Source organism: Choristoneura fumiferana, chromosome 3, assembly GCF_025370935.1.
Source record: "Choristoneura fumiferana chromosome 3, NRCan_CFum_1, whole genome shotgun sequence".
Taxonomy (NCBI): Eukaryota; Metazoa; Arthropoda; class Insecta; order Lepidoptera; family Tortricidae; genus Choristoneura; species Choristoneura fumiferana.
Window position 1 is genome coordinate 11,056,738 of NC_133474.1, and position 25,352 is coordinate 11,082,089.

Below are 25,352 nucleotides of genomic sequence, written 5' to 3' on the forward strand. Positions count from 1 at the left end.
CATGCTTGCTTAAGACGTCAGTGTAACAGACAGTTGTTTTATCACAACATAGAATATTGTTTAAATTGTTGATTTGTTGAATTTTGTTGAGCGGGTCCGTGAGGTGAGACTGAGTTGTCAAACAGACTTGGATGTGTCTCAGAAAGGGATGGTCATGCGGTAAACTGACTTACTGACTTTTCAGTGTGCAAAAAACCCAATTTTAATTTATTTACTTACGTATGATACATGGACAATACTTGAATGGTGTTCAGTGCAATACTGTTGCAGTTCATTAAGTTGAGTTCTGATATTCGAAAGTAGTTCTTCAAGGACGTGATCGTGATCCGAGTAACAATGAAATTCAATACTGTTAATCGCTAATCAAGTTTTGCTATATCCTCGGGTCCCGTTTTGCTGTAGAGGAAGGAATTTTAAAATCTAAAGGTAATTTATTTTTATCATGTTTAGATAAGAAATTAATTTGTAAGTATTTGTAACTGTGTGCAGCATGCATCAGGAAATTCCAAAAATAATTTAACCAACGTTTTCACATTAAAAAGGAATGTATGCATGGGCGTTTTGAAATGCAATTAATATATTGACTGATCATTTATTGATTTATTTCTAACAAATTAAGATAAAAGTTCTGTACTACTAAAAATGCAAATATTTGTGAGCATATGTGTATGTATGTATGTTTGTATGGAAACTCTTTATTATACAAAAGAAATTAAACAAATTACAATTGACAAACTTTGGGATACTTGTACAAAGGCGGACCTATCCCTTTAAGGGATCTCTACCAGTCAACTCTTGAGTATGCTTGTTACTTCTTCATGCCAATATGGCTGGAGGGATTTGCATAGAATTTGGCATGTAGATAGTTGGACGTCTGAAATAACACGTAGATGGGCCAATCAACTTTTTTACTGACACTAATCTGTCCGCGTCATTTTTAAAATAATTGCAGATTTTTGTAAGTAAACTTGTTTTTTCTGTAATTTAATAGATGGTGTACATGAATACATGCCATCCTGCGTAAGTTCAACCTATTAAACCGTGAAATATCTTGTTGGAAGTACGAAAGTGTCGGTAAAATAGTTGATTGGCCCAGATAGGCGAGTTTTTGTCCCAGTATTCCTATGAGATTCGGTAAAAATGTCAAAATCTTCATTGGCATGGTGTGTTTAAATCCACTATGTAATTTTTGGTTACTCCCATCCAAGGGAATTTAGTAAAATCCCAAAATTTAAATGAAATTGCTGCATAGGTTATGGTTTGAAGGAGCAATGCTGCAGGTACCTTCTAATAAGAAACTGTTATTACGTTTTACACTACAGGGTGGGCAAATTGGAGGTATACAATTTTTTTGCCGCCATTTTGTTTTGGCCGTCCCTCTTACCGACCCTCTCGCTCTCGTATTAAATAGTATAAGTGTAAGAGGGACTGCACCACACGGACTTCGAGTTTCGAGTTTCGTAGTAGCCCTGCGGCAATGACATGAACATGGCGGCAGCGGCTACGAATAATAATTCTCTAGAAGCGTAACTAAGCCCGAAAAATCATTCCAAGGAATACTTACCGCGGCGGGCGGGGCTTAAAATACCCACCGCGCGTCGCGCCAGTTCGGTTCGGCCGTAAAACTTAAGTCGTGCAGTTGCTCTGTGAAAAGTTTCGATTAAGTTTGTGATTCTTTTTTTTTTTTTTTTTAATCTTATATTTTAACGAGGCTTCAGTACACTAAATGTGACTATGCCAGCCTCATGGGGGGCCTCAGATACATGTTACACTCTCTTGTGCAGAAACCTAGTCTCTGGATGCAAAGGCCCGTCTGATGAACTTGTAAATCCGCATCGCTTCTTCTGAAAGTGGATGACTCAGAATCACATTTACACTTCCATTCCACAGATCCATACCATCCAGATACCGGTTTCTGGTATCCTTATTCTGATCACATTCCAGAAGAAAATGAAGGAGGTCTTCAGTCTTATTACAACCTAAACACAAGGGTGATTGTACAACTCTCATCAAATTTAGGAAATAATTTAGTGGAATGTGACCAGATCGCACACGAAATGCAAGCACAAGTAATTCCCTGGGAAGGCTGGCACAATCAAACCAGGGTACCTTGTACACTTTGTTTTGAATAGTACTATACCAAATGCCCTTTGTTTCAGATACTTTGTTAAACACTATTTGCCATTGTTCATTACACTTTGCCTTGGCTAAATACATCAATTCTGTACCATAAGGTTTACATCCAATCTCAACCCCTCTTGAAACTGCTATGTTAGCTAAACTATCAGCTTGCTCATTACCAGCTAAACCCACATGAGATGGGATCCATTGCAACACGATTTGGACACAGTTGGAGTGCAACCTGTGTATGATTTTTAGGATATTGTAGGCTATCGGCATACCTCGGGAGCCCGAGACACACCGAGCCAGGTGTTGAAGTGCACTCCTGGAGTCAGTTAGGATAATTATTTTATTTCTTTCCAAATCTACAGCATAAGAAAGGGCTTCATGCAGGGCTACCAGTTCAGCTCTCATAATACAAATCTCGTTGTGCAATTTAATTAGTTTTGAATTATTTGACTGAGGATCAAAAATGCAGCACCAACACCCTTGCCTTTGGACCCATCCGTATACAATTTATAAAATCCTTCATATTTTTCCTCCAACATTTTAATAACACTCTGCTTAAGCAAGTCACATGGTACATTTCTTTTTGGTAAATTAATCTCATCTACATCACACTTAATACAAGAATGAATGTCAATATACGATGTCCAAATGTCCACAGAAAACATGTCCAATATCGGGCTCTGGTGCATATCCACATCCTTAAACAAATTGTGGACTGTGACTAGTACTGGCTTAACTTTATTATTCCAATAACTCTGATCACATTGTACGGATAGCTGTTCCAGAAGGTCAGATACCTTATCATGTGATCTCGAACAAACTCCCAACCAGTACCTGGATGCCAGCCATTGCCTACGTATGGAGAGAGGCGGTAGGCAGAGTTCATTCTCCATCACATGTATGGGTGTACTACGGATAAAACTTCCACATATTCGGAGAGCTCGATTTTGTAAGAGGTTTAATTTTCTTAAATGAGTATTTGCACAAGAGCCAAATAAAAAACTACCATAATCTATTCTGCTTCTTATTAGTGAAATATAAAGACGCCTGAGGTGTATTGGATGGACACCCCAAGAGCCTCCTGATAGAATTTTTAATATATTTAAATATTTATAAGCTTTCCCACAAATCTCCTTAATATGTAAGCCCCATCGAAGAGAGGTATCCAACCACATGCCAAGATATTTAACTTTAGCTACTGCTTTTAATGGATTATCATTTATTCTTACTTGTATGTTCTGAAACTTTTGCCTACATCTGCTAAATATACATAAATTTGTTTTCTTTTCAGATACTGACAAACCTATATCCTTTAGCATTTCTATAACTAACTCCAAACTTGTTTCAATATTATTAACAGTGGATAATAAGTTTCTACCATCTATCATTGCATACAGAACAAAATCGTCAGCATATTGGGATATATGCACACTTGAAATATTTTTACATATATTCATGGTGGCGATGTTAAAAAGTAATGGAGATAATGGGTCACCTTGAGCAAGCCCCACACTGGTATATCTCATATTGTTGCCATTCAGCCCAGTAACCTGAAGTTTTCGCCTTGATAAAAAGTTCCAAATGTATTGGCAAATCCTTTTTCCAACCCCAATTCTCTCCAACATCCTCACCAGAAAGTGCACGTTAACATTATTATACGCATTTTCGATGTCAAGGAAACAGGCTACAACGGCCGCTTTCCTTGAAAAACCTAACTGTACAGTGGTGAGCAATCTTACCAGATTATCGTAACAAGAACGAGCCCTTCTAAATCCAATAGTAGAGTCTGACAGCAGGCTTTGGTGTTCAACATGCCACTCTATTCTTTTCATAAGGATGTAATGAAAAATTTTGCAGGAACATGATATTAAAGAAATAGGTCTCAATGAAGATGCCGAATCTGAGTCTCGACCAGGTTTCGGTACTGGTACAACTTTAATATGGCGCCACTGGTCTGGGACTGCCCCCGTTGCTAAAACTAAATTATATATATACAAAAGCATTGCCTTACCAGATGTCGGCAAATTATAAATCATGGAATAAGATACATTATCAGCGCCTGGGGCAGAATCTTTACGTTTTAGTGAATTCATTAACTCTGCCATAGTGATCTTCTTTTCCAGAATTGGGTTAAAACTATCAACTAATGTTGGTTGAAGCTCTTCGACGGAGTCTGGTGTTAGTGACTGGAGCAATTCAGTAGCCTTAGCAGGATCAATAGCGCTGCCTGCCGACTTTTTACCCTTCATCCACCCCATCTTCCTCCACATTTCCGAAGGCGAAGTCTCGGTGTCTATATCACTGCAAAACTGTCTCCAAGCTTTAGCACTTTCTCTTCTTATTAACTGTTGACTACGTGATATCCTCGTTTGCAATGTGCTAAGATTGTCAGGAGTGGGATTTTTCCTGAAATTTTTAAGAGCCAATCGTCTCTGTGCTACTGATTCTGAGATTTCTGCAGACCAATAAGGCTTGGGAGAAAATTTGTTAGTAGGGTCTTGCGATATTTTGATCCAAGGTATTGTTTCATCAGCTGCATCTGTAATGCTTTTTAAAAACTTATCATAACTTTCCTGTACATTTAGTGACAGTTGCTGCTGATTGAAAACGGAATTTAATTTATTCTTAAACTCTTTCCAATTCGCCTTTTTATAGTTTCTTTTCAAAATAGGCACTGTAGATTTTTCGTATCCCACTTTTAACCTAATAATCAAGTGATCACTGCCTAAGTTCTCGTTGGTAACCATCCATGTGCATTTCAATGAAAGGTCAGTTGATACAAATGTGACATCTGGAGAAGATTCTTGCGGCTGTCCATCAACTATTGTAATTCTGGTGTGGGTACCATTGTTAAGGCATACGAAATTATTCTCAAACATTGCTTTATACAGCTTTTCTCCCTTACAATCGGTTTTATATGACCATAACAAGTGGTGTGCGTTCATGTCTCCCAATATTATTGTCTCTTTATCAAATATTTCAAATAAGCCATCCCAATCGCTCTGGCTAACACTTTGTGAGTTTGGGCAGTAAATGGAAATAATATTTTAAGACCACTAACATTGTCCACTGTCACAACCAGTATCTCCAGAATAGGGTTAGGAGTAACAAAGGTATAAGGTCTCAACTTAATAGATTTGTGGTAGAGGACACACACACCACCGTAACCATCATCTCTATCCAATCTCAATATGTTGTAGTTACTTAACTTAACACAATCATCCTTGGACAACCAGGTTTCACATATAAAACCTAAATGTATCTTATCCTGTATAAGAATGTTTTCCAACTCCTTTAGCTTTGCTTTAATGCTGTGTGCATTCCATTGGATAATGTTTAATGTTTCTATATTACATTGAAGAGCCATCCCAGGTGAAATTAAAAAGACTCAGCAGCGCGTCAACATTCATAAATTCCTTAAACAATAATTTCACTTCTTCAACAATGTACTTAACAATCATTTGAATTTTTTCTCCCCAATCCTCCTTAGCCAAAATAATCTCCTTCAATTTGTTTAAAAATCGTCTAAATAATCCTGTATCCTTTTGCTTTTTTGGTTCATCATCATATTCATCGTTTTTGTCTTTCTCATGGTTCCCATGGACAGGAGCGTTATTCTCTCCTTGCTGTGACGAACACCCTTCATTATTTTTATGTTGTCGTTTTTTAGTATTCTCATTTCCTTTGGGAGTTTTCCTGCTCGCTGGTTTGTTTTCATTTACAGTTTTATTTTCTTGGTTTTTCTTTAGAGCATCTGCAAACGTTTTGGCTTGAGGCTGGGGAGTATTACTTTCTGAACTCTCCTCATTTTCCCAACTTTTTTTGCCAGATGTAGATTCCTCAGATTCAAATGCTTGCCGAATTTTTAAGAGAGCTACTTTATAGGTACATCTTTTCTCAGCCATCAACTCTCTAATTTTTTTCTCCTTATGGAAAGCTGGACACAAACTTTTAACCACAGACATGTGATCACCTTTGCAATTTGTGCATTTAAACACCGTAGTTTCGCAATTTTCATGATCTGCACCGCATTTTGGGCATATTTGCTTATTTGATGGGCAGAAGTTTCTGATGTGCCCAAACTTCCAACACTTGCTACACTGTGTAACAGGAAAAATGTATGGCTCGACTTCCATCCTTAGTCCATATGAGAAAACATATGGAGGCAAGTCCGAGCCCGAGAACTGTAAGCGTATTTTTTCACTTCTAACCCACTTCCCATCCTTGTCTCTTCTATTAAGTCTCTTTGCACTGATGATCTCCAAATCACATTGAAATTCATCTTTTATTTTGTCATCGTCTATGTCCAGATCAACATCCTTGACAACACCATATGTATATGCCACTTCACTTGTTTTACGACATGTCCAGCCTGCATTTATAATCTGTGCGCACTTCATTAGCGTGCCAGCTGACTCACAGTCCTTAAATCTTATTAGAATTTTATAAGGACTCTTGTATGTCACTTTCAGTACACCAGTAACATTGCTATTTTTCAATATTCTTGCCATCCCTATTTTCTTTGGAGACCCTCTTTACTACTCACTGAAACCTCCACAAAAGTATTTGAATCATCCTCTTCCGGCAATGCTGAATGTCTTTGTGCAGAGTCTCTCAATGGAGAGTCGCGTTGATTTACCCTCTTTTTCCGTCTGATTACTTCCGTAAAGCCTTCTAAATACGTCTCATCCTCTTCTGGCGAGGATTCTCCTCTCAGCCTTTTCCGACCTGGCACTTGGGGGTCCACATCATTATCATCCCATTCCAGGTCAGATCCCAGAATAACTTGGTTTATTTCTTCCGGTGACATGGAATCCAAATTGGGAATTTCATTGGATTTCTCATCCTCTTCCCCAACCTCCATTATAAACACAACACTTCAATTTTGTGTTAAAATAAAACCCTGACACTTAAATGAGGGTAGTTCAGAAGTCACTTAAACTAAAAATGTTATAATAACTATTATAAAAAGCATTCACAACACTAAAATGTTTGTAAACACTGCACAATCCTTTTCACTATATTTAAGTTCACTCTTATTAGGTTTATAGTCCTTAATTTAATTAAAATCTTGAAATTATTAAGGAGTAAATCACTAGACACTTTTCTCTAGAAGAAGCATCTACCCACGAATGGTGATTCTTTTTACGCTAATCAATTTAAAAAATATGCCGTTGTTTTGTGTGAAGTGGTGTAGAAGCCATTCAGATAGGAAAAACACAGGGCTCACCTTTCATATGAAAGTAAATAAATATTTAAAACACCATACTTGGCGACCCTGGAAAGTGTTATGCATATGTATGTATGTATGTATGAGTATAATAACTCTTATGTGCCCCAATAAAATATGTTTTTTCCTAGTATGAAGGATGATATCATGCATTAAGTATTACAAAATGCTCTAGTATGCATTAGTAAAATTAAAATCTTCATCTAAGGCGTTCTTAATCAGCTGTCAACACCCACAAAAAAAGTTCAAAAATCAATCAAAAATAAATCAATAAATCTAAATCTATAACATCTAATCTAACCTTTAAACGAGCAGTTCTCGTATATATTTTTTGGGGATCTCAGAAACTGCTTCAACAATTTCGATGAAATTTGGAACATAGGGGTTTTCGGAGGTGAAAAATCGATCTAGCTTGGTCTTATCTCTGGGAAAAGGCTTGTTACAGAGTGTCAGCCCGAGCAAAGCTCGGACGCCCAGGTACTTTATAATTAAATAGCAATGCATGAAAAATTATAAAACCTAGTTGCTATTTAATTTCCTCTCAATCGAAGTGAAAAGCAGTGTAATACTAGCTGTAAACTCATTTTTAACCGACTTCAAAGAACAACTTCAATGTTTGTATTTTTTTTATTTCCTCGAAGTGTCTATTCACCCTCGCCATACTAGCTCGGGTAAAATGACTAATTTTATGCTCTTGTTTTACAATCTACTATTCTAGTTTTGTTTAAATTTTTATGCTGAAGTTCAAACCAATAGCCAATTTTTTATGTCGGCATACAGTTTGACCATTTTATGTTGAGATTTATCACCACCTGCTGAATTGTAATTACAAAGATTATTTATTTTTATTGTTGTATTTAAAACATCCAATAATAAAATAAATTTGTAAACAAGCCTTATTTTAGTGTAATTCTGCATAATGCCATCCACGCATTGTAAGATCGCCACTCGCTTGTCGCATGGGGGCGGCGCCGACTCTTACGCGGACCAATCGCTGGCAAGCTTTGTCTATGACATGAGTGTTACGTTGTCATTGCTGTTAGTTTGTTTGCGTAAATGCTACAAATTGAATCACAATCGAAGCGTTAACTGCTGGCGGTTACGTTTCTTGAGAATTATTATTCGTAGCATGGCGGCGAAGATGGCGGCAATGGCGGCGACGGTTGTCAGTCAAACGTCACAGGACAGGACTGACATTGACAGTTGTGACAGTAGCTCAAGCAGCTGTGATCGAACACAGAATTTAAACATCGATCGGAAGCCGATTAAGAATATTTTGCTGCTTGCCCGCGCGCTGTTTGTGACGACGGGCGACGGGCGCGGGCCCGCGCACGACCCGTCCCGCGCCCGACCCGCGCCCGCGTTCTGTGTGAAGGCGTCCATATACCACCATGCAAATACGCCCGTCGCGGGCCCGCGCACGACCCGCGCCTGCTCTCTGTGTGCCCTTTAAATAAGGTTATGGCCAGTAATATTACTGAATTGTTGCCCAGGGCTTTTTTCTTTTCTTTTTTTTTTATTTGACTGGTTGGCAAACGAGCAAGTGGGTCTCCTGATGGTAAGAGATCACCACCGCCCATAAACATCTGCAACAATTCCATTGCGGCTGACTGCTGGTACTTACTAGACGTGTGCGCCGATGCCGCCGATGCTAAAATCTACGGCGGCGGGCGCCGGTCAAAAATCGGCGGCGGCGGCGTGATTTCGGCGCGGAGAATTTAAATAGAACTGTTTAGTTTGTAGACTAATTTTTATAACAAAATTATATAAAATGTAAAAAATCGGTCAAGTGCGAGTGCGAGCGACTCGTGTAATTTGCAAGTTATTAAAAATCTTGTAAAAAAAAATCTCCGAAATATAAGCCCTAAAAAGGAGGCGTTTCGCAGTGTTGCCTCGCACGTTTCAGCGTAGCCATACGACAAATTTTACTACCATATTTTAGCAAAATAAAGTTATTCGAAAAGCTCGTAAAACTCGAATACTTAATTGTATAGTATTCGAATACTAAAAAGCGGCGAATACTCGAATAAAACGAATACTCGAATACTCGAATAGCATGCCCTACTCGCGTATGAAGGGTTCCGCACCTCCGTACAATGTTACTCCGTGCAAATAGTTCAGTAATATTTTTTTGTAAAAAAATCTTATACTAGCTTTTTTTGTTGGCGGTACTTTTTGCCCCTGGTTACCAAAGTAGGTAGTCGTCAAGACGAATCAAACGAGGCCAAAATCGATGCGGTCGTGTCGTTTTATTACAGAGTTCCTATGGCCAACACTAACTTCATCATCAGATCAGCTCTACGTCATAATAATATTGCATTGTCAGCGGATTTATACATGCATGCAAAATTTCAGCTCAATCGTTTGAAGATATCCACTTCAAATTTAAGTTGAAATATTTTATTTAAATTATTTAATTCCACCTGAACAATCATAATTAGTTTCATTACATTACAAGTTAATAAAAACATATCACCAAAATGTAAGCACTAAGTGCAAGTATGTGGCCGTCGCCCTGTCGGAGGCTGAATAGCGCTTTAGACTTGCCATGCGCCGGAAAAAAAGTGGCTGAACGCGAATTACCGCCGAACGGCGTGTACTTATTATGAATTAGTGAATAAATCTTAACCTGATTTTAAATTTTGACCTTGTAAACAAATAGTGTTACTTAGTATGAACTATAACGGACATTTTTTTAGTGTAAAAAACATTAAATACAGCGGCTTTGAGTGCTTTATTGAAGTTGGCTTTTGTGAAGTGTATGTAGTGTGTGTCGGAGGCAGCTTGGCAGCCTAGCAATCAAAAACTGCTGAATGAAACGACCGCGACCGGCCGTTTCTTGCATGACGACTTCCTTTAATTTGTAACTTTATTTATTTTTAGTATTTGTTGTTGTCGCGGCCACTGTAATACATAATATGTGAAAATTTCAAGTGCCTAGCTATTACGGATCAAGAGATAGAGCCCTGTGACAGGCGGACAGACAGACAGACAGCGGAGTCTCAGTACCTAATAGGGTTCCGTTGGCACCCTTTGGGTACGAAACCCTAAAAAAAGCACGAAACGTCACGGACCAATATCATTTTGCCCACCCGTTTTGGACTTAAACGGGACCTTTTTCCTTCTTCTCTTCTTTAAGATTCACCGAACCAGTACGAGTAGAACTCGGAAGCTCTCGGAGTATATGTAATGTATGTTATGTTATGTATGATAACCTTATGGCTGAACGACGCTTGCTTCGACTGCAGTCTCCCGATGATGCTGAATAGACAAATTTCGAAATCCTTGCGACACGATATTCGTACCTTTAACACCGCTCGTGTTAAAGATACGATTGAGTGGAATAAAGGCTTTAAAGTGTTCGCAAGAGCTATGTCTATTGGGTAAAGCCAAATGACAAAGTTAAAGAGAGATGATGGCAGTATAGTGTGGACTAAAGCGGAAGTGTTGAGGGAAATCGAGGAGTTCTATGGACGGCTCTACGAGCTTACGGCTCTACGGCTTAGTGATAAGCCTGTTTTCAGCGCGGCGACTCGAGACCCAAGAGCCAAATTGACCCGACACTGTACAGAAGATATCCCGGACATCAGCCTGTACGAGATAAGGATGGCCCTGAAACAGCTTAAGAACAACAAGGCGCCGGGTGAGAACGGAATTACGTCAAAGCTTCTGAAGGCGGGTGGATCACCGGCTCTTAAAGTCCTTCAGAGGCTCTTTAATTCCGTCTTGCTCGAAGGCACAACGCCAGAAGCGTGGAACAAGAGCGTTATGCTGTTGTTCTTCCTTCATGAAGGGCGATAACACCCTATTGAAGAACTAAAGGCCCATCTCGCTGTTGAGCCATGTTAAGCTGTTTTCCAGGGTCATTGTAAATCGTCTCAAACGCGGTCGATGACTTCCAGCCAACCGAACAAGCCGGGTTCCGAAAAGGCTACCGTAGACCACATTCATACGCTGCGTGCGGCAGGTCATACAGAAGAACGAAGAGTATAACTTGCCGCTATGTCTAGCGTTTGTGGACTACGAGAAAGCCTTTGATTCGGTCGAAACGTGGGCGGTGTTAGTCTCTCCAACGATGCCGTATCGACTATAGATATATCGAAGTGTTGAAGTGTTTGTATAAAAATGCCACTATGTCGGTCCCAGTACAGGAACAGAGTTCGAAGGCGATGCCCTTGAAAAGAGGCGTAAGACAGGGAGATGTCATATCTTCGACACTGTTTGCTGCCGCTTTGGAAGACGCCTTCAAGTTTCTTGAATGGAGAGAATCACTCACCTTCGGTTTTCCGACGATATCTTGGTGGTCATGGCAAAGTCGATGGAAGAACTCAGCACGATGCTCGAAGGCCTCAATCGAGTCTCCCAACGGGTGGGCCTCAAAATGAACAGGGACAAGACAAAGGTCATGTTGAATGTCCATGTGGTGCCTACCCCTATTTTGGTGGAGAATTCGGTTCTTGAAGTTGTTAACGCGTATGATACCTAGGGCAAACCGTCCAATTAGGTAAATCCAACTTCGAGAAGGAGGTCAATCGTCGAATCCAACCCGGATTGGCAGCGTTTGGGAAACTCCGCAACGTTTTTTTGTACAACATTCCTCAGTGTCTTAAGACGACAGTCTTTAACCAATGTGTGTTGCCAGTGATGACATATGGATCCGAGTCGTTGTGCTTCACTATATGCCTTATAAATAGGCTCAGAGTTGCTCAGCGAGCTATGGAGAGCTATGCTTGGGGTTTCTCTACGGGATCGAATCAGAAATGAGGAGATACGTAGAAGAACAAGGGTCACCGACATAGCCAAGCGAACTAGCTCGTTGAAGTGGCAGTGAGCAGGCCATATAGCACGGACATTGTGGGGACAAGCCATTGAGAAGCACGGAGAGGCACTTGCTGTCTCTCTAGACGTCTCGAAGGCTTTCGATAGGGTTTGTCACGATGGACTTGTGGGTAAACTCCCTTCTTATGGGATTCCTGCTGGCTTTTGCACCTGGATAGCTGACTTCCTGCGCGGTAGGTCTTTTAGGGTTGTGATCGATGGCTGTTCGTTCGGACGAACAGCCATCATCGATCGAAGAATAGAGTGGCAGAAAGCACTGATCCCTGAGGAACACCTGCATTAATGTCCATAGGATCGGTCCTATGGACATTAATGGATGTATTCCTCATGGATCAGTGCTTTCTGCCACTCTATTCTTGCTGCACATAAATTACCTGTTGGTATATCCCGGTATTTTTGAAAACGCCGATGACAGCACAGTGTCGGAAAGATATTTGTCCGATGTTTGAGCTAGTGGTTCAGATACCAACGTTCTCAGGGAGACTATGATAGGTAACTTAAACCGAACTCTTCAGGCAGTGTCCGATTGGGGTGAAGCCAATTTAGTCGGCTTTAATGCCTCTAAAAATATTAAATGAACTACGTTTTGCGGAAAAATAACACGCTGGTTTATTTTCCGCAAAACGTAGTTCATTTAATCTAACTCCAACCTTTCGAGGCCTGCCTGTACCAATATCTGACCACCTTCAGCTCCTTGGTTTAGACCTCTCAGCTAAAATGAACTTTGGGAGTTACATCGAATCCTTGGCAAAAACCGCTGCGAATAAGCTTGTTATCCTATCCAAGGTTAGGCGATACTTCACTACGGACCAGCTCATTGGTCTTTACTGAGCTCAAGTCCGATCCTGCATGGAGTATTGCTGCCACCTAGCTGCTTTGGATTCGGTAGAACAGCGAGCGAAGAGACTCATCGGCGTCGCCTGCGACGCGGATTTTTGTCGCCAGAGCCTTCGTCATCGCAGAAGAGTGGCTTCCCTGTCGGTATACTACAGGCTACATTTCGGAGAATTTGCTTCGGAATTGCACGACCTTATTCCACCTGCTCCTTTCTTCCACAGAACGACCAGAAGTAGGCGGGGTCTCCACCCTTACGTTGTCAGTATTCCCAAAATTCGCACAAAGCGTTTTCGCTCTTCCTTCATCAACCGCACAGCAAAAGAGTGGAATTCCCTGCCTGCGACTGTGTTTCCTGAACACTACAATTAGGCCGCTTTTAAGTCTAGGGTGAATGAGCATTTACTAGGCAAGCGTGCTCCATCGTAAGCCTCATCCTCGCTTTCCATCAGGCGTGATTGGCCAAACGCAAGCCTATACTGTTTAAAAAAAAACCAGGTATATATCGTGTCTGTAATATGAATTAACGTAAAATGGAGACTTCAGGAGAGGCCAAAATGTAATTTACAAATAAGATACAGTAAATAATTACTACAAAAATGATTACATATGGTAAGTGATAAGGTTCCATAGTGGCTCAAATAAAATTGGATGACTGTACTGTACATATGTGACCTATCCAATTTCGCAAAGGTGGTTAGGCAAATGGGATGCATTAGGTATAATATTAGTTTCCGTTACAAAATTTCAACTCTATTTTTTTTTTGTATGATTTCGGGCACCAGAATCCACGTTAAGACCTAGATGTGTATAATCCTAATTCCATTATATGTACAAAGTTTCGTATATCTGGCACGTTTTTTTTAAGTAAGTAACTACCAGCAGTCGGCTGCAATGGAATTGCTGGCGTCCTGGCAACAATTAAGTGACTAGCCATAACCAACTTATTTAAAAGTAATAACTGCGGTACAATTATTTTTGGCCTCTTCTTTTTTGAAAAAGTAAGTATCCATGTGGAATTTCTTAAATTTAATTATAGGGTTGCTGGAGAGATACTCTGCAGTAACCCCGAATTCAATTAATTGTACCCTCTACCCTCGATTATAATATTGAGGTACAATTTTTTTTAAGTAGGTACTAATTCGGTACATATTGGGTACATCTGCTTTATGCTTAAAAAAAAACAGACAATGGGATTGCCATTATGTAGCGACGAGTTTCTACTGCCGTGGAGTTAAATGGTTAATGGTATCAGTAAGTAGTCGTCGACCGAGCATCTCTGATAGTGGGTACTGTGGGTATGGGTAGGGTGACGTAGCTAGACGTACATTATGTATACTACTCTTTGACGTACATACGTAACACGCACGCTTCGTTTATTGGTGGACGGACGGCGCTCGGAACGGTGAATATCTGCGGGCACGTGCGCGGTCCACGCGACTCACGCGGCCTACTAATCGACGGGCGTCGGTGGGGGGACTCACGTGTCCGATATATTTTTCCTACGAAGTCGAAGCACGAGTTTGAGACTGAGTTGTTGCTGAACATTTCCTTTTGTTAGTGAAGTCGCATTGTTCTGTTGTTAAAGTAAACTTGAACTCACTTACTCAAGACAACAAGCTTTTGAAAATTTTAAATGTAATCTACTTACTTTAGTACCTACCTATTGATAAAAGTGAACTAGGTGGGAAGCCTTATAAAGGGTTTCAGATAAATTGTGGATATGCTTTGACCTGCTGGTAAAGGGCACTTAGGATGTTCTAAAAAAGGGAATTTAGATTTACTTTCAGTTAAAGTCACCGCTTTTTGTTTTTTTCTTAAAAAAATGCCAACATTGTTCAAGTTTTTGAGTATGGTTCCTTTCTTCCTTTTTTCTTACTTTCCTTGTATTCTTTCTGAATATTAATAAATAAACAAGTTTGCTATACATCAGCAGGGAAGGGAGCGTAACTGGTGCCGATGACAGACGTATGACGTCAAGCTAAATACAGTGTTTTTATCCAGGCCTCTTTAGTTTACTGATATAATCAATATGATAGAACGTAGTCAATTTTCATGGATGATTTTGGGATTTGGAATTGACGGAAGTTTTACGCAAAGAACTATTTTTAAAGTCATTGCCATAAAAAAATGATTTAAGTACATAAAGAAAGGTTTTGACCTTTAACATATTTTGCTCCAGCTTCAGTTATGAGGATTATGAGCAGTACACGAATTTGTAACTGGCGGGAGATTCAAGAGTTAATTGCCCTGAGTGTACATATGTGGATTTTATTTATGTAAATAAAATATTTTAATCTACCTACCTTTTATATTATTCTATCAATAAAAATAATTCAAATAAAAACGAAGATGCGATATTATGTTGCATCTTAAGCGTTCTGCTACTTACTCATCTAGCGATGATCTACTTTGTCATCTAGCGAAACATTTGTTGTGTTGTTTCATTTACTCGTAAAAAATATTTTTTATTACAATTAGAATACCCAGTAAAATATATTATTTACATACCAAATTTCATATCATAACTAAGCGCAGCGGTTGTTATTTCGAGATTTTATCCCTATCCCGTGGGAATATCGGGATAAAAAGTATAATAGCCTATGTGTTATTCCAGACGTCCAGCTATCTACGTACCCAATTTCATCCCAATGCGTACAGCCGTTTTAGCGTTATTTATGCGCTGCAAACTTTATTTATACGTTTCTATTCGTACAGCTCTTACGTTTTACTGCACCCTATTTTCGACTATGCTGACATTTGTTATCCCGATCTCTTAGAAGAGCAGCTTAACAAACTTGAGCGAATTCAAAATCTATGCATTCGGTTTATATTTGGTCTACGTAAGTTCGATCATGTCTCTAATTTTCGATCACAGCTCAAGTGGCTCCCAATCCGCTTTCGCCGTAACACATTCTTCACCTTCTTTACGGCATTCTCTTTAACCCTGCAACTCCCCGCTACCTCAAAGAGCGATTTAGCTACGTAACTTCTATTCGATGCTCTCAGAACTTTCAAATCCTTTCCGTGCCTCTATCTAACTCCAAATTCTATGTATATTCTTACACTGTCCAGGCTATTCGGTTGTGGAACTCCTTACCGATTGACTTACGACGCGCAAAGTCTTTGTCACTATTTAAATCTATGCTTAAGGAGCACTATCTGTCATCTTGTAATTATTAGCCTTATTATAATTTATTTATTTATTTGTTGCTGTTTATCTCACTACCTATATTTATTTTGGACGTATATTATATGTACGATATAATTATGTATGTATTCGTAGATGTATTGCTGTTACGTTTAAAATTTCTTATCTACTTTTGATGCACCACCTGTTGTAAACTAGTCCTTACTTCTTTCTGTAAAAAAGGTTGCCTGGAAGAGATCGCTCTTAAGCGATAAGGCCGCCTATTGCTCACCTTGTAATATTTTTTTCTGTGTATCTGTTTTCTGTATCGCTTACTATGTCTGGTGTACAATAAAGAGTCTTTGTATTGTATTGTTTTAAACAAAAGAGCCAAAACAGTTATTTACTTTATGTATTTGTAAACAAAAACAGATATCGTGAATGTTTTGCCAGGTGGCGTACAAATCTTTATTACGAGTAGTAATAGGTATTCAAAAGACCAATAATTGATTTAACAAATAAACGAAAACCAAACTGACATAGGTAGGTGCCGGCACGGCATGGAAATATGTTTATAGAGTACACTAGAGGTTTTTTTTTTAGTTTAAAATTTAAGTAAAATTAAAAATCTTGAAAAACCCACGCCAGTTATAAAAGTAACTCTTAATCGAAAAAAGTTAATTTTGTATTTCTTTGTGCAAATGTATTTATAATGACTGTCAAAATAAAAAAGATCAATTATTTGTACTGTATAATTATGTGTACTTCAAAAAAGGAGGTTCTCAATTCGAATGTTTTTTTTTTATTTGTAGAATAGTACGCGATCTTTCGGGTCCATTTGCCACAAACCCAAAATACCCCAGTACTTAATACGACCCAATATCTAAAGACCTATTCTCATAACGAACGATACCCGAATTCACTTAGTACCAATAAAACAATAAATAAAAAAAAAAACAAAATACCCGACTGCCTTAAAAAATACTAAAAAGAAGAAAACAAGTCTAGTGGGCTAGAACTTTGTTAAGTAGCTAACTTAAAGTTCAACTCAACTTCAAGTTCATTTAAATCGTGACGCTCAAAATTCTTACCTAATGGGTCCCGACTGTTGAACTTTAAGTTAGCTACTTTACAAAGTTCTAGCCCACTAGACTTGTTTTCTTCTTTTTAGTATTTTTTAAGGCAGTGCAGTCATTTTTTTTGATTTTTTTAAGTTATTGTTTTATTTTACACTTTTCTGTGAAAATGGTATATTAAAACGATTATGACCCGTATATTTTTAGAATGGGCTAATTATTAGCTTTCATTTGATACCCCACTCGATAGGTTTGAATAAAAAACATTTTTTGAAAACTTACAATTTGGCGCTTAAAATCCGCCATTTTGATTTATTAAGAATTTCATGTACCCAGTGTCACTCGCGTCATTAAGTCATTATCATTTATCAAAATCGGTTCAGCCGTTGAGTAGTTACGAGAGGACATAGGAATAGACATACATACATACGCGTCAAACACATAACCCTCCTTCTTCGCAGTCGGGGAAAAAGAGGTAATTTTAAAAATCAGTTTTTAAATAATTAATTTATTTAGCCATAAATTATTATTAACCCTTTAACCGCCATTTTCTGAATTATAAGACAAAAATTATCCAGCTCATTTCGCCGCAGTCCTATAAGTAATTAAGACAAAATGACATATAGTTTCGGTGTAGGTGGCGATACGGGCACGTACGAATGTAAACGTATTGGCGGCTAAAAGGCGTGTGTGTGTGTGCCCCATGTTATCAAAAATAAACTAAGCAAAGATCCTTGAGTGAGCCCTAAAACAGAAGGGCTACTACGAAACTCTAAACTCTACGTTCGTATCGTACCGTCCCTCTCGATCTCGTATTAAATATTATAAGTGTCAGAGGGACCGCACGACACGAACTTCGAGTTTCGTAGTAGCCCTTTTTTTTTTTTTTTTTTATACTACTAGATGGCAAACGAGCAAGTGGGTCTCCTGATGGTAAGAGATCACCACCGCCCATAAACATCTGCAACACCAGGGGTATTGCAGACGCGTTGCCAACCTAGAGGCCTAAGATGGGATACCTCACGTGCCAGTAATTTCACCGGCTGTCTTACTCTCCAAGCCGAAACACAACAGTGCAAGCACTGCTGCTTCACGGCAGGATTAGCGAGCAAGATGGTGGTAGCAATCCGGGCGGACCTTGCACAAGGTCCTACCACCTGCCCTGCCGAACTAATGTACATAATATGTGATGTCTTGTTTCAGATGGAGTGGGTCCTTCGTAGTCCACAGACCCATAGTACATTTAGCAACCTCGGGTTTATGCATGCTGATGGATACCATGTAAATGAAAGTTGCAACTGTGAGTAAATCCCTAGTATAGAACTAAATAAACATGTTGTTGCGAAAATATTTAAATATACTTAACCTTATATTGTTGCCTTATTGCCGCAGAAAAAAAAGGTGTTGTACAACTGTACAGTAAGCAGCAGAAGTAGTTGCTTGGTTATGTTAAATAGGTAGGTACTTAAAATGATCTACCTAATTACCAACCAGCTCACGAATAGGCGCTAGTATTTTTTCACGAAAAACTTAATAAATAAAATTCGCGATAAACGTGTTCGTGTTTAATTACTTACACGCACGATTCTTCTGCTCCTGTCAGGTTAGTAAGGCACTTGTCCCACCGCCGACGATAAGCGAGAAGCGAGTGTAGTTTTGTCGCTCGGCTGTAAGCGAGTGTACGAGTGCGACGGACGATCTCGCTCCACTCGTTTGAGCGGGGCGGCCATGCTAACATCGCTGACCGATTATAGCTGAGCAAGTTTTATAGCACAGCGAGTTTTGTAGCTTTTATCGCTGTGACAAAAGATGTAAGAGTGAGTTCTCGCAGGCAGTGTGAGTGAACAGCCAGCGATCAACTTTTAATATATAATGTCTCTTTTACTTACACAGGATCTTATATCTTTTGTTCGTTTCTTGAGCGAGAAAGTAGTCGATAGCCAATCGTTTCCTCGTCGGCGGTGAGACAACTGCCTTAGAGGGGTGTGTAGACCATTTTGAACTCCACAACTGCTTAAACAACTTCTGCTGCTAATTGTACGGATTTTTAAGACTGCAGTCTTTTATACAAGCTTAGGCTAATAAAGAGTATTTAGTGATAATTAATAAGTACCTGGGCGACCGAGCTTTGCTGGGGCTAACTCGTCAATAAGCGTTTTTTCAGAGATTAGTAAGACCAAGGTAGATTGATTTGACATCCCTTCATCGAAATTGTTGGAGCCGAGAACCTTAGCGACAGACGGACATACAGACAGACAGACAGACAGACAGCGGAGTCTCAGTAATAGGGTCCCGTTGGCACCCTTTCGGTACGGAACCCTAAAAAGTATAAAGCGTTTCTAACATAAAATAAAAAAATCCAATGCAATTAATTATTGATTTCAAGTCTGTGTGTGTTAAGTTTCATATGTTTTTTAATGTATTATAGACATTATCATTATCCTGATAGATACGATATTTTTTTATATTTTATATATTTTTATTTTATTCGATTGGATGGCAAACGAGCAAGTGGGTCTCCTGATGGTAAGAGATCACCACCGCCCATAAACATCTGCAATACCCCTGGTGTTGCAGATGTTTATGGGCGGATGCCAACCTAGAGGCCTAAGATGGGAATTTTGACCCACATACGATAATTTTACGGCCCTAGTACGATAGCTGCCTAGGCCCTAGCTTCAGTACCCTTAGTGTAAGTTTTTGGTTACAAAATACGTCTCTATCGCGTTCGCGTTAAAATCTCAATTTGTATGGAAACACGAACATCGCAAACGTGCCGCTAGAGGCGCTGTCCGTGTTTCCATACAAATTGAGATTTTAACGCGAACGCGATCGAGACGTATTTTGTAACCGTAAACTTACACTAGAGTATGGGTTGTGAACACTGACATGTATTGGTAGGATGAATTGAGCAGTTATGGGCAGTTACAGTCAATTTAGACGTGTCAGTATTGCAACGTCGCAATCACCAAGTGTTTTACACTGGAGATTTTATAATAACTTTATTATATTATACAAAAATGGAAATCATGGGCGTACCCAGCATTTTTTAGGGGTGGGGCAGAAGTAAATTGGTTCGGAAAGCGCAATAACTAGACTCGATCTCTGTACATGCGCGCTTGATTCCTCGTTACTTACTGCATTGCTTCGCGCGTTAATTTTTAAATTACCCAAATTAATATTTAATTTTGTCATATTAATTTTACCTAAAAATTTAGCTTTGGGTGAGAGAGCAGGGTGGGGCAACTGCTAGAATTATCCCAAAAAATAAGCCGAAACCAGAGTACATTATAGGACATTTTTATCTTTAAATATGCCCAGGAATACTCTGTCATAATCCCTCGGAATCCCGGTGGGCATCCTGTATCCTTTGCTTAGGTTAGGTTTAAAGCGGCTTTTAAATACAACTAGGTTTTAGGGCTAAAGAGCTTTATAGCCTTTTATAGGTAAAAAACTTAAGTACCTACCTGAAGTTTTTCACCTATAGCATAGCCAAGTATCAGCATGTCAAGTCAGTCAAGATTCAAGAACCGAGGCGTCTTTAAATAAGGGCTAATGGGGCTAAAAGAAAAAACTAGTTTTTTTTTAAATATTATTTCACTTACCCCCCCCCCCATTTTTACCATTCATTGATTAAATTTATTTGACGGATAAATGTGATGCCGTCTCTGTTTGTTTTGTTCGAATAGACGGACACGGCATCACACATTTATCCAGTGGTGAAACAGCCGCCAGTCTCAGTAGTGTATAGTATAGATCAGTTTAAAGTGAAATATGAAAAATATTATTTAGACTGTTAAGAAATCAAAACTGTTAAAGCACTTTCATTTACCTACTGGACTTAAAAACTTAGGTAAAGTACTTACACAGAGGCCAAAAATGTGACAATTACACAATGAACATTTTAAAATAAAATAGTTTGAATCGTTCAGTAAATCTACTCTCCTGTTTTTATTTTAAAACATAAACTAATTGTTACAGTGGTGCTGGAGGGCATTTTGCACAACATCTTAGCCGAGGACCGCTATCTCCGACCATACCGAAGAACAATTAACTTTGGTCAACATGTACAGAAAGACCTAATACCTCTTTTATTGAATGCGAAGGAGGATGAGACTGTCGAATTGATAATCAGAATATTGGTGAATTTAACAACACCAATAGAATGTTTGCTATCGGTCGAAACTATATCGCAGTCAGATTTTGGAAGACATACACTGTACGAATTAAACAATTTGCTTGCGTCCACCAAAAAATCCTTTACGGACGACCGGGCAACTAAAGTGCTTATGGACTTCTTTAAGAAAAACGCCGACTTTACACAGCAATCAAAAATAACACTGGATCAATGTACAAACATAAGCAACTGTCTTTTGTTGTTTAGAAATTTACTCCACATACCCGAGGATGCGAATAGCTCTAGCCCGGGCAGCAACGGATCGGTTCATGCCGTGCAGAATCAGATCCTCTGGAACATTTTTAGCCAGAGCTTTGATAAAGTACTTATAAGGCTTATGACTATACCAGAAGCAGTAAGTGACAAGCCCTTTAATTTCCCTGCTATTTATCGAATTATGTACAGATTTATCATACAATTTTTTGTTTGATTTGTTTAGGTTTATGTTTGATTTGTTTATTTTGGTTTAAAAGCAGCACTTGCCATATTTTGTGATTCGATTTTTATGCATAAACAGTTATTTTAGTAAGTTGTTTAGAATTATTGACTCCAAATGTCAAACTTGGTGACTTTCGAAGTGATACGTGACAGACCCTAGGTTTTCGCCTCGCGCTTTGTGGCATAAAGCAGATAGCAAATGGAGCAGCCTTTCTGCGGTGAGGGCGTCCTCCGATCCTGTGTCTAACGTCGCGCTACTGTCCTGTTTGCAGCCCCTTTTGGTTTGTACGATGGTTTTCATACAAAAATCGTGCCCGTAACAATGGATTATTTATTTGGAGGGTTATGTTTTTGCCGTATACCGAGATTTTACTTTTGACCAAAATTATTCTGGGTTAGTTGATACGTACGAGTACGTTAGTACTACACAAATCACAAAGCCTTTTTGAGCTAGAAAATCTTGATTCCGAAATTCATCGGCTTTTTTAGGGAATGTGATATATGAATTATCAACATTATTTCCTGTTTTATTAGGTGTTATTTTGAATGAGATAAGATATGTGTTTTGTTTTAACTTTCAGAGACTTTGGGGAGTATCATTGGTGCAGTTGATTGCATTGTTATACAAAGATCAGCATGCTACCACATTACATAAACTTCTTAATGTCTGGGTCGAGACAGGTCTCTCCGACAGCTCTGAGGATAATGAGAGTAACACCACCCCCCCAAATAGAAGTACTTATTGTGAATTTTTTAATCACATTGACATAAGTTAAAAAAATAAGTGCTTTGTTAAAGTAAAGAATATACGAATTTGCAGGGAGTGAGGATTCTTCGCCAATGCTGACGTCAGATCCGACATCAGATTCTTCGGACACGGGCGCCAGCGGGAAAAATAATGAAGAACCCAATTCTGAAAATAATGGATGGGGCGCTTTTTCGGAGAATAATACTAGCGAGAATGGTAGTCCGCCGTGTCAGCAACCTGTTGAAAATGACAGTGACATAACTATGAGAGACAAGAATGAAAATGAAACATTGAAAAGCGACGAAAACAAAACCGCTAAAGTAGGGCACATTGTTATAATACTTTTTATTTTTATTTCCGTTAGCTCTACATATATTGCTTGGTACAATCAGAAAAAAAATGTAGTTAAATAGATTTTTCATCACACTTGCTCGTCAATGACGTTATTCCATGCCTGTATACTAAAAGACAATGGCCTCAATCAAATCAATAATAATAAAAATCAATCAATAATTAAATAATTTTAGTAAAATATTTTTTAGCATGTTTGAATAATCTGGCCGTAAGACAATTCGAATTCTAAACTAAACACGGTTCTTAGCATTATCTATGGTAGACGACTCGAAAAAAGTCACAATCAGGGGGGCTACCACGAAATTCGAAAATCGAAGTTCATATCGTTTTCCTGACACTTATATTATTTAATACGAGAGTGAGAGAGACGGCACGATAAGAACTTCGATTTTTGAATTTTGTAGTAGCCCCCTGTATTGGCGGGTAGCCATATTTTATTCAGTTGTTTTCTTAGCGTCTTGCTTTTGCTTAGCTGTGAGTGGACACAAAATAATTTAATTTTTTGCATATTTTTCCTCGCAATGTGATGAAAATCATTGTGTGTATCACAGGCCGTAAGGGGATTACAAACTCGGGTCATTCAAAGCGCTTCGTTTCCTGCGTCGGGCTTCTAATAGACCCTCGTTAGTAATCCCCTTCTTACGCCCCTTAATGCACAATGTAGGTACTATTGTTCAATACTTGTTTTTCTTTCTCATGCGCTTTCAACTGATAATCTTTGTAAAATGCCTTTTAGTCGGAGGAAATTTTCTATCAAGTAGAATATTGTTAAAATTTAGGGCTTAGTACGTTAATTCAAACAAAAGTGTAATTTATATACAAACACAATATACCTACTTAACAAATTATGAAACAACAAAAAAATCTACCAGTTTGATTAGTCAGTAACGTGCCTCAGGTCCTCAACGAGGTACAATCGCATGACTGCCACGTAAAATTACCTAACATTATTTTTCTGCGATTAACACGTTAAACGCCATGGGGGTCACCGATGACCTCGCAGGGTCTTATTTTCAAGACGCTGATCTGCGCCATGTGTAGTAGTTATCAGCTATTCTATGCATGCGGATGACCGGCAAGGCGCTCTTAAGAAAAGCTTACGTCCGGGACTTGAGCACAATTAGTCTTACTATACATGTGATCAGAAAATGAAATAAAATGACTGAAAATGTACATTTTAGCTTAATAAATCTATGATGTAACTTGAAACTGAATAAGTGTGAAGAAAATGGTAGTGAAGCTGATAATTAGATATTGACTTTTAAAAAGTACATTGTTGTAGAGGCTGAAAAGTAAGCAATAGATGAACGAGTTAGTTTGAAGGCCGACCCGAAGGAGAGGCCTTCGATAATACGAGTTCATCTATTGCACTTTTGGCCGAGACTAAACATTGTGCTTTTCACGATCACTGCGAGGAAATAAAAAACATTTATCACAAAAAAAAACAATAAGAATCCAATGACTGCGTTGCTCCCGCCGAATTTAGTTTTTCTTTTGTGACATAAGTAATATTTTTTAAACGAGTCCGTTCTTAGTGGCCAGTACGCTACCACATATATAAAAAATCAAAAGCGGTGCTGTGGCGTTTTTTTATACTTAAAAAAATTAAAGCATTTTGTGCATATTATGCGTTTAAGAAAAAAAAACAGCCTTAAAAGTCATGAATGATGCATTCTCGTTGGTCAATTTAATTTCACATGCAGCAGACGATTACTTTTGATTGGTCCAATTGCGTTCAACACGCCGGGAATTATATTCAAATGTTATATTCTAAAAAGTCGTATCGTATTATGAAATCTATATGAAGTACATAATATTGATACGACCTGTTTTCATAATGTGTTACATTGTTGTCTTGTTTTGCGAGCCATAAATGAGTCAGCTGTTAAATGTACATATATAGGCAGTTTTGGGTACTGGATTTAGGTTATTAGGACATTTTCGAGCAGTGTCATGAAAAAGGTATATGAGGGGATCAAAAATGGCTCCAAGTGCTTAGTGGTAAAATTACACACGGTGCTGCTGGCTAGTTCTCTTGGCTTGACAACTACCGCATGTCTAGATTAGATAGATAGATTATCATCACTTTTCAGTAGGCTATCGCTCTGCTCATATTGGCCTTTCCAGTTGTTCTAAAATAAATTACATAATATTGACTTGACACATACATACATACCTGAAAAATAAATAAATTTGGAACACACTATGATCTTTCAACTTCTTGTTAACGAAATTTAAAAAACCAATGTCAGGTCACATAAGTAGGTACAAGGTGTTAATGAAATAACTGAAAGTAGCTGTAGTGTTGGAGTCTCTGAAGTTACAGACTACATTTTAATAGAATTTCGTTTAACAGATATTTTTTCTCATATTATTGTTTCATAGAATAATCAATA

At 38.6% G+C, this 25,352-nt stretch overlaps 1 protein-coding gene across 2 annotated transcripts in view; it reads left to right on the top strand.

The window, feature by feature from the left end:
* tim (timeless) overlaps nt 1–25,352 on the top strand; it is a 49,667-nt gene continuing 24,315 nt past the window's right edge. Inside the window, exons 1-5 of one of the 2 annotated variants that reach the window (XM_074085609.1) lie at nt 1–426; nt 18,443–18,539; nt 21,221–21,771; nt 22,436–22,589; nt 22,675–22,922. In XM_074085609.1, the coding sequence (XP_073941710.1) occupies nt 18,443–18,539; nt 21,221–21,771; nt 22,436–22,589; nt 22,675–22,922 (1,050 nt within the window). In that variant the 5' untranslated portion in view covers nt 1–426. Of the gene's footprint in view, nt 427–14,648; nt 14,672–18,442; nt 18,540–21,220; nt 21,772–22,435; nt 22,590–22,674; nt 22,923–25,352 lie in introns of those variants that run through there. The other variant, XM_074085610.1, reaches the window with a different exon arrangement.